Below are 10,262 nucleotides of genomic sequence, written 5' to 3'. Positions count from 1 at the left end.
CGTCTAGAGCCGATTACGTGTCACTTCGACTCCTATGTCACGAACTGATCGGGACACTGAGGTGACCTGCTACATACCGAGATAGCTTTGCGCCGAAGTGACCGATCACCAAGCTCCCGACCTCTTGACTAATCTCTCCTTGCTGAGTTGTTGCTTTGCTAGTGGATCGTATCTAGGTGTCACCCTTACTAATCACCTTTCATTAAATTCCAAATTAATTTGGTAAACCATAAAGGACTTGAGTCGTCATTTCACATACGTCGGGGATTTTAACCTTGTGATCAATTCATCATCAGATAAGGTCAATTACAGACTGGGTTGCTGGGCTGCAGGCAACATATTCAGGAGAAATACCATCAGCCTTATCTCTCATTCTTGTTGAAGTAATAATATGAATCGAAAATTAATTTCTCTTGTTAATTTTAGAGGTTCAACTTGAGAGAGATAGAGATGAGCATCCAATTTAAATTTTATGGGTTTGATGATGTGGAAAATCTTTAAATTGTGTACCTGAGTTGCATGCAAACCTACCTATTTATGATATGGGCACATCCCAAATGACTTCCCAAATCGAAATGGCCCTACAGATGGGTAAGGTATAGATTTGGGCTCTCTGGTTCAAAGTCAAACTTGCCTCATGAGTAGAAGGTAGACAGCTCAACTTGCGAATCGCTCAATAGGGTCCCCTGTCAGAACCCAGATCACATGTGGTGAAGCTGGCGCTTATTAAAATTATCTAGCTAGCTTCTTGTGGAGACCACAGTTTATCCAGTGGCTTCGTCAATGCCTGTGGCTTTATTTTTATAAATATGAGCCGGGCTAGCTAGCCTGCAAATATTTGAGCAAAATCAGTTGTTTATCTGAATGAAGCGGGTTCTGTGTTAAGGTACGTTATATGGACCTTCATTCTATCTAACCCGTTTGTCTTTCTCTTCAGCTTTCAGTTGGATTGGTTTGAACTTATTGACCCATGCACATATCTATTGGATGGTCTAATTTGATCCAAATGAGTTCCATGTGCTTTGCGCTTTAATTTTTCTGCAATTTGCATGAGTTAAGAACAAAGTAAGGTTATACGAATAGTTCAATAATCAATACAGATAATTGAAAATGCCAGTACTGCCCAGAGGCGCGCGCCAATGTGGTGGTTGAAAGGACTTGACACCGATCCCTCTCAAGATTATAAAAGAGGAAGGCTAGCTGTTAGCTAGACTACAAATATTTCCTATCAAAGTAGTCCGATCCAAGCAAAGCCAATTGAGTTTGAGGCTAGTAAAAATGAGTTTATTAGTCGCATTGCTTCAGTCGTTCCTTCTGATGATATGGCCAACTATGGCGGCACCATCAAAGGTGTCGTCGATGGCGAAGCCCGGTTGCAACGAGACGTGTGGCAACATTACTGTTCTATACCCCTTTGGTTTGGATCAGCCAAACTGTTACAGAGACGAGCACTACAGTCTGACCTGCAACTACACTTTCAACCCTCCCAAACTATTCTTAGGAAGCTTGGAAGTCTTAGAAATATCATCCTTAGGGCATTTGCGTATCAACAACTACATGAGTTTTGACTGCCACAACAGTTTGGGTAAAAACTCCAGCAGTTTCAGTTATTGGGTGGATTTAAAGAAATGGCCTTATACGTTTTCCGCCACCCACAACAGATTCACAGCCATCGGATGCGACACTCAAGCCTACATAATGGGCTCGTCCGGCCGCAACTTTACAAGCGGCTGTTCCATGCTCTGTAACGATTTAGGAAGCGTGGTTAACGGGTCATGTTCAGGCATTGGTTGCTGCCAGACCTCCATCCCAAGGGGTTTCAAGAGGTTCGACCTGCAGCTTTACAGCTATTACAACCACATCTATGTCTGGTCTTTCAGTAACTGCAGCTATGCATTCCTGGTTGACTCCAACTGGTACAATTTCTCAGTATCCGATCTTCCAGGCTATGATTTCTATGATAAATATAAAGGACGGATCCCCATGGTTCTCGACTGGGCGATAGAGAATCATTGGTGCCCAAATGCTTCTACAACTGACTCTAAATATGCATGCGGCAACAACAGTGAATGCTTTGACTCCCCCAACGGCCTTGGCTATCTTTGCAACTGTTCTAAAGGCTACCAGGGTAATCCTTATCTTGAAGACGGATGCCAAGGTAGATAACTAAAACCCCTTCTGTTCAGCAGGATGAGTGTATATAGAGTAAAACCCCTTCTGAGTTTGATGTATATATTAATGGATTGCAGATATAAATGAATGCGAGGACCCAAATAATAATCCCTGCGAGGGGATCTGCACTAATACGCCTGGGGGATACACTTGCTCATGCCCACATGGAAAGAAGGGGGACGGAAGGAAAGACGGAACTGGTTGCTCAGTGACACAGTTTCCCGTGCTGCAAGTGACTTTAGGTAATAAAATTTACAGTATCTCAATTTCTTTCTTTTCAGAATTAAACAAGATAAATTTACAGTAGCTCAAACCAATCAAATTACCACTTTTAAAATCTCTCTCGACGTTTCTTCAATCTTCAGAAATAACTAAAATGCGTAAATGGAAAAACTACAATACTAAACAGCTCTTCTATATGGCTATATGCATTAATTCAATTTCAGGAATGATGAAAAAAAATTGATAAAAATAGGTCAAAATTACATGGTATGATAAGGTATAAAATGGTTGGTAAATTTTCTTTTGAAAAGAGAGCCCCTAGGCAATTTCATTCAACATTCTAGGTTAGTAAGTCTGATACATTTGTAGATTTTGAAAAAGAAGGAAGAGGGTGACCATGTATATATAGCATGAAGAAATTAGCTTGGCATGGCACAGAACTAACGAGCAATCAAACTTATGCAAGTTGCATCAAGGAAGTCATATGCAAGTTGCATCTTCTTCAAGAATGATATTCAAAAATTGCATATGGCGTGCAATTTGAAGTCCATCATAGAATGCCACCACTATAGCTTCATAGTGTTTCATCTCTAGAGCTCTACAGATTAAAACAAATTATTATGATCACTTACAATCAAAAGCTTCCTTCCTCAGACACGTGTCTATTCATTCAAAAAGAAGCATGAGCTTCAAGATGTAGTTATTTGCATTCTCAGAAAGAGTTACTGGTAGTTATCTCCACTAAAATGAAAAACAAAAGAAAACTCATTTCAAATAATATAAGATTCATAAAGTGGGTTATTATTTAGAAATAAAACTTGATTTAATCTCTTAAATTAATAACAAATTTATTTATCAAAAAATATCAAACAAAATATTAACCTAAATTACAACATAGAAAATAGGTGTCAAATAAAATTTATCATAATATATGAGTACAACATATCAGAATACTAGCCACGTACTTAGTATGGGGTCATTCTCTAATGATGTTTAAGAGGTGTCGGGATGCCTTATGTTCGTTGATAATATGGTATTAACTGGTGAAATTAAGGAAGGATCAAATGTAAACTTAGGTTCATAAACAATTACATTAGAGACAAAAGGTTTCAAAATAAGTAGGATTGAAATTGAATATATGCAATGTAAATTCAATAACAAGAGTATAGAGAAAGCTACATTTATGATACAAGACTTAGACTTAATTCAATGTGACTGTTTTTGTCACCTTGGCTCAATAATTGATAACAAAGGATAGATTCAAAAGGATGTAAGTCATAGAATTAGCGTAGGATGGACAAAATGGACATGTGCATCTAAGGTCTTATGTGATAGGCAAATACCACTTTAGCTAGAAGGAAAAATGGAGATGTGCAACTAGGGTCTTATGTGATAGGAAAATACCACTTTAGATAGAAGGAAAATTCTATAGAATTGTTGTAAGGCCAACTATGTTCAGTGGATGAGAGTATTGAACAATCAAAAAGAAATATATCTAAAAAAATGAGTGTGGTAGAAAAGCAAATGGTTGATAGTTATTGGTTTTCAAACTCACAGAAATGCTAACTATAATTTTTTTTTTTTGGTGGGGGTGGGGGGTGTTTAACTTTTAGAACCCTTCTTAGCATGTTTATTATAAAATTCTGAGACCACAAAACTAGTAAATAATAGATTATTGTCTCTTTGAATTGTACAATACAGAATTTGTGTGTTGTGCATATTAATACTTTGAACAAAGGACTTGCTGGAACTAATGAGAAATTATTTAAGCATCCTCGATTTAACATTGGATATGGCTATTTAAAGAGAAACTAGTAAATAATGGATATGGCACTGAACATTACGAAATAGAAAAATTGGATAGGATTTATACCATATGTCACAAAGCTCAAATGGTGATGATGATAAGATCCCTTAACATTCAACAACTAGCTAATGATCCATCCTAGAGTTACTAACTAAAGGATTGGCACAGGCCCAGGCCCATCCCGAAAGTTTATAAAAAAAAATCTGGGGTTTTGCAGTTTTAGGTGTGAGACCGGCTGATTAAGAAGCCAAGTTCAACCGTTGGTTTGGCCTTCTAATTACTGTACATCCAAGGGTGGAGCCATGGAATTTTCATAAGTGGGCCAAAACCTAAAGTGGATTAGGAAGGTAGGAAGGAATAAATATAAATGGGCCTATAAGGGAGCCAACCATTTGGTTGGAGAGGGGGGAGGGGAAAAATTTACATGAAAATTGTATTACTAATGGGGGATTTTTGGACCACAGGCGGCCATGGCTCCCCTGGGCCTCCCTGGCTCCGCCCCTATGTACATCAAAATAGAACGTTTACGTTTGTTTGTTTGTTTTTTTTTTTTTTTTTTGATAAATAAAGTAAAGCTATAAACTAACAAAAGGAGTTTACATATTGTTCAATACAAGCTGGGGCCCTGCTCCACTCCATATACTGAGTCCAAGAATTTAATTATTTGGGCCAGAGAGTGAGCTGCCCTATTAAACTGGTTTGGGTTGTGAGACTACTAGTCTACTTGGTGACTATATAGCATCGGTTAAGAACTTAGAGTCCCTTTGGTTCGTAGTTGGAATTGGAATCAGAATTCTCTAGAATCAGAACTGGAATGATCCATTCCCATAGTCTATTTGGTTCAAATAGGAATGAGAATGGGAATTAAAATCAGTAGGAATGAGATTTCATTCCCAAATCAGAGGCAGGGAATGGCCATTCCCTCAAATAAGGAAATACCATTCCAACAGGAATGAAAATGGGGTTTCGATTCCGCCCAACCAAACAGTTGGAATTGGAAAGGGCTATTCCAGTTCCGATTCCAGACCCCTATTCCCACGAACCAAACGAGGCCTTAATTTGGAGTCTTGAGTCGCTTTTCTTTAGCCTATGTTGCCTTGCATATGAGAATCCCTGGATCAGGCCAGATATCCTTATCCTACTCCCTTTCGGAAACATATAACCTCGTAGATTGCTTATCTTGACAGGCCACTGGGGATGGGATATAAGGTAGCCGCAAGGGTCAACAATACGAAGGTACCTTCTAAATTGATGGTCTGGATTTCATTGATCCAATTAATAACCTATATAAAAGAGAGTTTTCCATTGTTTTTTTTTTTTTTTCAAAGGCAAGGAAAGAATTTTTTTCCTTCCTTCCTTTTCTCTCTCTCTAAGGAAAGAGAAGGAAAGAATTTATACCCTTTTGGTCGATGATCGAACTCTTCAATTACTTGGTGAACAACATAATGGCAACAATATGAAATTCACATTTTCCAGCATTCATGATGCCAAAATAATGAAATAGTATGTAAATTAATTATCAAAATTTTCATGGCCATGCAGGTGTTGGCTTAGGGGCATTGTTCATAGTTATTGGTAGCTCTTGGATATTTTGGATACTTCAGAAGAGAAGGCTTGCTAAACTGAAAGAGGAATTTTTTCAACAAAATGGGGGCGTTTTACTAAAGCAGCAACTTTCCTTACATGATAACCCTATTGAATCTGCTAAAATATTTACTACAGAAGAGCTTAAAAAAGCAACTGATAACTTTGATGAGAGTATGATACTCGGTCGTGGAGGATATGGCACAGTATACAAAGGAATTCTACCTAATAATAGAGTAGTTGCCATTAAGAAGTCCAAAGTAATTGATGCAAGTCAGATTGAGCAATTTATCAATGAGGTGATTATTCTCTCTCAGATTAATCATAGAAATGTAGTAAAGCTCTTGGGTTGCTGCCTGGAGACTGAAGTTCCTCTGTTGGTATATGAATTTGTTACAAATGGAACCTTATTCCATCATATCCATGACGAGGGACACAGAGCTTCCATTTCATGGGATGATCGCTTAAGAATAGCTACTGAAACTGCAACAGCACTTTCTTATTTGCATTCTGCAGCCTCTCCACCAATTATTCACAGAGATGTCAAGACTGCTAATATACTATTAGATAATAATTATACAGCAAAGGTTTCAGACTTTGGGGCATCAAGGTTGGTGCCACTAGATCGAACTCAATTTACGACCTTAGTGCAAGGGACCTTGGGCTATTTGGACCCAGAATACTTTCAAACGAGTCAACTAACAGAGAAGAGTGATGTTTACAGTTTTGGTGTGGTTCTTGTGGAATTATTAACTGGGAGAAAGGTACTTTCATTTGACAGACCTGAACAAGAAAGAAACTTAGCTACCTATTTCACTACTTCCATGAAAGAGGAGAATGCTTATGAGATTTTGGAAGCTCGAGTGGTGCAAGAGGCTAGTACGGATCAACTCCAAGAAATCACTAAGCTTGCAAAAAGATGTTTAAGATTGAAAGGGGATAAAAGGCCTACAATGAAGGAGGTGGCAATGGAGCTAGAGAGATTGAAGAGACTGAACAAACATCCATGGGATGAAAGTAATCTTGAGGAGACCCAGTGTTTGCTTCATGAATCTTCAAGTTACCATAATCAAAACGCAGTTGAGTGTGATAGTTTGGGCAACCTAGTTCCATTAAACAGTGGGCGATGATTATTTGAAGGTCCAATTTATGCATATATCCTATGACCTTTTACATCACTATGTGGTCAGCAACTGTTACTTGCAGAAGTTAAATGGATGGTTTTGTTTTTTCTTTTTCCTTTTTATTTATTGGGTCAGTGGCGACTTACGTTACTCTATTTCAACAAGGATGTGGTAGACAAGAATAAAGGGTTAATGGAAATCTATGAAATCAAAGGAAGATGGATGTGGTTATTTTTATTTTCTGTATCGTCTAGATGGACTCTAATAGATGCATGCCAATTTGCCATTAGGGAATTATAACTTTTATACTTCTTTGTGCTTAATTTGTGATTTTCTAGTTTTGACATCTTGGGAGGCAGCCCAACCTGAACTTATGCACCGGTGGTCTGTGGTCGGTGGAGGCAGCAACTTTGGGCCTTGGGCTGAAATAGAAGTTGGGCTTCGTCTAGCTCAAATTGGGCTGCTCAAGGATACGTATACCGATGTGATTCCAAGCCTGGCCCAAGACCACTTGATCTGCTACAGTATATGCAAACTTCGGATATATTTGTCTGAGAAACAGTAGCCAACAAATAGCTTATTCAAAGGGGCCCATATTTCGATTTACAAGTGTTTGTTATTTCGAGAAACAAAAAAAAATCATATTTGGTAGAGATGCAAGCTGATTTAAAGTGATTTCACTTACTATTAAAACTGCTAATATACGAGTTCACATCTGCACCCTATAAATGATCCACATGCACATTTTAGCATGCATTGAGAACATCTCCCAATGACAAAGTATATATATGGAAGATGTTCTTAATACACGGTTGGGATATAGTATGGGGCGTTTATGGGACACCCTCTGTCTGAGTGCAGATGTGAATTCGCTATCTATTAGATCATAATTATACAGCAGTAGTGTTAGACTTAGGGGCATCAAGGTTGGTGCCATTAGACTGAACTCAATTTAGTATATTAGTGCAAGGGACCTTGGGCTACTAAGATCCAGAATATTTTCGGACGAGTCAAATAACGGAGAAGAGTACTTTCATTTGACAGACCTGAACAAGAAAGAAATCTAGCTACCTATTTCACTACTTCCATGAAAGAGGAGAATGTGTACAAGATTTTGGAAGACCGAGTGGTGAAAGAGGCTAATACAAATCAACTGCAAGAATTTACAAAGCTTGCAAAAGGATGTTTAAGACTGAAGGGGGATAAAAGACCTACGATGAAGGAGGTGGCATGTGGCAATGAGCTAGATAGATTGAAGAGACTCAATACACATCCATTGAATGAAAGTAATCTTGAAGAGACACAATGTTTGCTTCATGAATCGTCAAGTTATCAAAACCAAAACATTGTTGAGTATTTGAGGAACCTAGTTCCATTAAATAGTGAGCGATGATTATGTGAAGGTCCAAAGCATGTCTAATTTAATTTATAATTTTTCGTTTTTATTTATTGGGTCGGTGGCGATTTATGTTATTCTATTTCAACAAGGATGTGGTAGAGAAGAATGGGGAGTTGATGGAAATCCATGAAATCAAGGGAAGACGTATGGTCATTTTTATTTTCTGTATCATGAAATTTTCTAGATGGACTGTAATTGATGCATGCCATTGCTATTAAGGAATTATAACTTTCATACTTCTTTATGCATCATAATTTGTGATTTTCTAGTTTTGACATCTTGGGAAGCTAAAACTGAGTATCGCCCTGATCAAACCGAACTTATGCACCGGTGGTCTGTGGTCGGTGGAGGCAGTAACTTTGGGCCTTTGGCTGGCATAGAAGTTGGGCTTCGACTAGATCAAATTGGGCTTGCTCAAGGGTATACCGTGTGATTCCTAGCCTGACCCAAGACCGCTTGATCTTCTAGAGTATATGCATACTTCGGATATATTCAAAGGGTCCTAAATTTGATGTATAATAGTACAACATGGTGATTTAAAGATTTTTAGGATAAAGCAATGTTTCTCTTAGGGGGTGTTCTTTTCTTGGATTTTGAGAGGGGGAAAGTTGGTTAATGGGATTTTGGTTTTCATTGACCAAGAATCACATGTTCATTTTTCAGATTAATGTGGGGACCAGAGAAAGTTTATTTTCCTGGGTTAAGTGATACCCATCTCCTAATAACTTTTCAACGTAGGAGGAAAGTTGCTAAAACTTGAATGGGATAAAAATGCCCCTTTTAATAATAATTTTTTATGACTAAAATGATCATTACCTTTTTTATTTGAAAAATAAAAGAACATGAATAAATGCACTTATTCAGGTCGGTGTTTCCTAGGAAAAATTTACCCAAATAATTACATTTACCCGAATAAATAACTTACCGAAAAGTGAGTGGGGCCTTATTATGAAGCTCACTTGGAGATTCTTCTCTTTGACTCAAACAGCCTATGGGCTCAATTTCTCAAGGTAAAATATCTTGCTTCTGAATCATCCTTTTGGAGGACTAATTCTAGAGTTGAGTATCTGGTCTTCTCTGTTTTATTGTCGAGCTCTCATGATTCATGGACTTCACTGGGTGATTGTCTCAGGCTGTAAGGTGTACATTCTTGATGATCCTTGGACTGAGGGGTGGAGTCCGGATGCCATTAAGGCCGCAAGTTCGGAGAATTCACCCATCCTTATTCGAGAAGTTGGCAGAGGAACATTACTAATTATCACTTCCCTCTTGAAATTGCTGAACTGATCCCCCCAAGGTTTAAAAGATTACAACATATTGGCCCGTATCATTCCAATAACATCCTGATACATGGAACGCTATAAATCCAATAGTTTTGTTTCTTTTCGTTTGTATCATATTGATATGGACCCGTATCGAGTCGTTTCAGGTTTGTATCGACCAATACAGACCGATATTTTGATTGTATTGGCCGATACACATTAGAATATTAGATTCTCTCTCCCTCTCTCTCATAAATAAACCTATTTAATAATTCTTTGTCTCTCTATAACTCCTATATTTAATAAAACTTGCCCTAAATAACTCCTAATCCCCTATAATTATTACCTCTCTTAATAATTCATTTTCTCTCTTAATTAATAATTAATTACTACATTTATGACAATATTCAAATTCAAATTTTAATTTGACCCGCCATTAAAGCAATAAATGCAAAGTTGATTTGTCATTAAACCAATATATTTAAAACTACAAATAAGAAAGGTAAAGGGAATTGAACCCTAGTAATTTGATTGTAATAAACATAAATAAATCACTACACTATATTCAATTGTTGATTACAATTGTATGTATTATTATTCTTAAGCAAATATTTTTCTTCTTAATGGATGTTCATTAATTAATGTTAAAATTGATATACTAATAAGCATTAATATAAATTATATTGATTTTC

At 37.4% G+C, this 10,262-nt stretch overlaps 1 protein-coding gene across 1 annotated transcript; it reads left to right on the top strand.

Annotated features, from left to right (window-relative positions):
• The first annotated feature begins 1,278 nt into the window (after positions 1-1,278).
• Positions 1,279-7,132, top strand: LOC148845108 (wall-associated receptor kinase 2-like). Its single transcript, XM_088955271.1, has 3 exons — positions 1,279-2,158; positions 2,250-2,414; positions 5,744-7,132. Exons 1-3 carry the CDS (start codon positions 1,279-1,281, stop codon positions 6,913-6,915), a joined length of 2,217 nt encoding a protein of 738 aa, XP_088811397.1. The 3' UTR covers positions 6,916-7,132.
• Positions 7,133-10,262: the final 3,130 nt, after the last annotated feature.

The sequence above is a fragment of the Nelumbo lutea genome, chromosome 7 (assembly GCF_056320005.1).
Source record: "Nelumbo lutea isolate HS-2025 chromosome 7, American lotus-T2T, whole genome shotgun sequence".
NCBI lineage: Eukaryota > Viridiplantae > Streptophyta > Magnoliopsida > Proteales > Nelumbonaceae > Nelumbo > Nelumbo lutea.
This window is presented reverse-complemented; position numbering and strand designations above follow the sequence as displayed.

Bases quoted from the DNA above. Each gene is read 5' to 3' on its own strand.
- LOC148845108 (XM_088955271.1), top strand. From the start codon at position 1,279: ATGAGTTTATTAGTCGCATTGCTTCAGTCGTTCCTTCTGATGATATGG. The intron at 2,159-2,249 runs GTAGATAACTAA...AATGGATTGCAG, and splicing joins TCTTGAAGACGGATGCCAAG to ATATAAATGAATGCGAGGAC. The intron at 2,415-5,743 runs GTAATAAAATTT...ATGGCCATGCAG, and splicing joins CGTGCTGCAAGTGACTTTAG to GTGTTGGCTTAGGGGCATTG.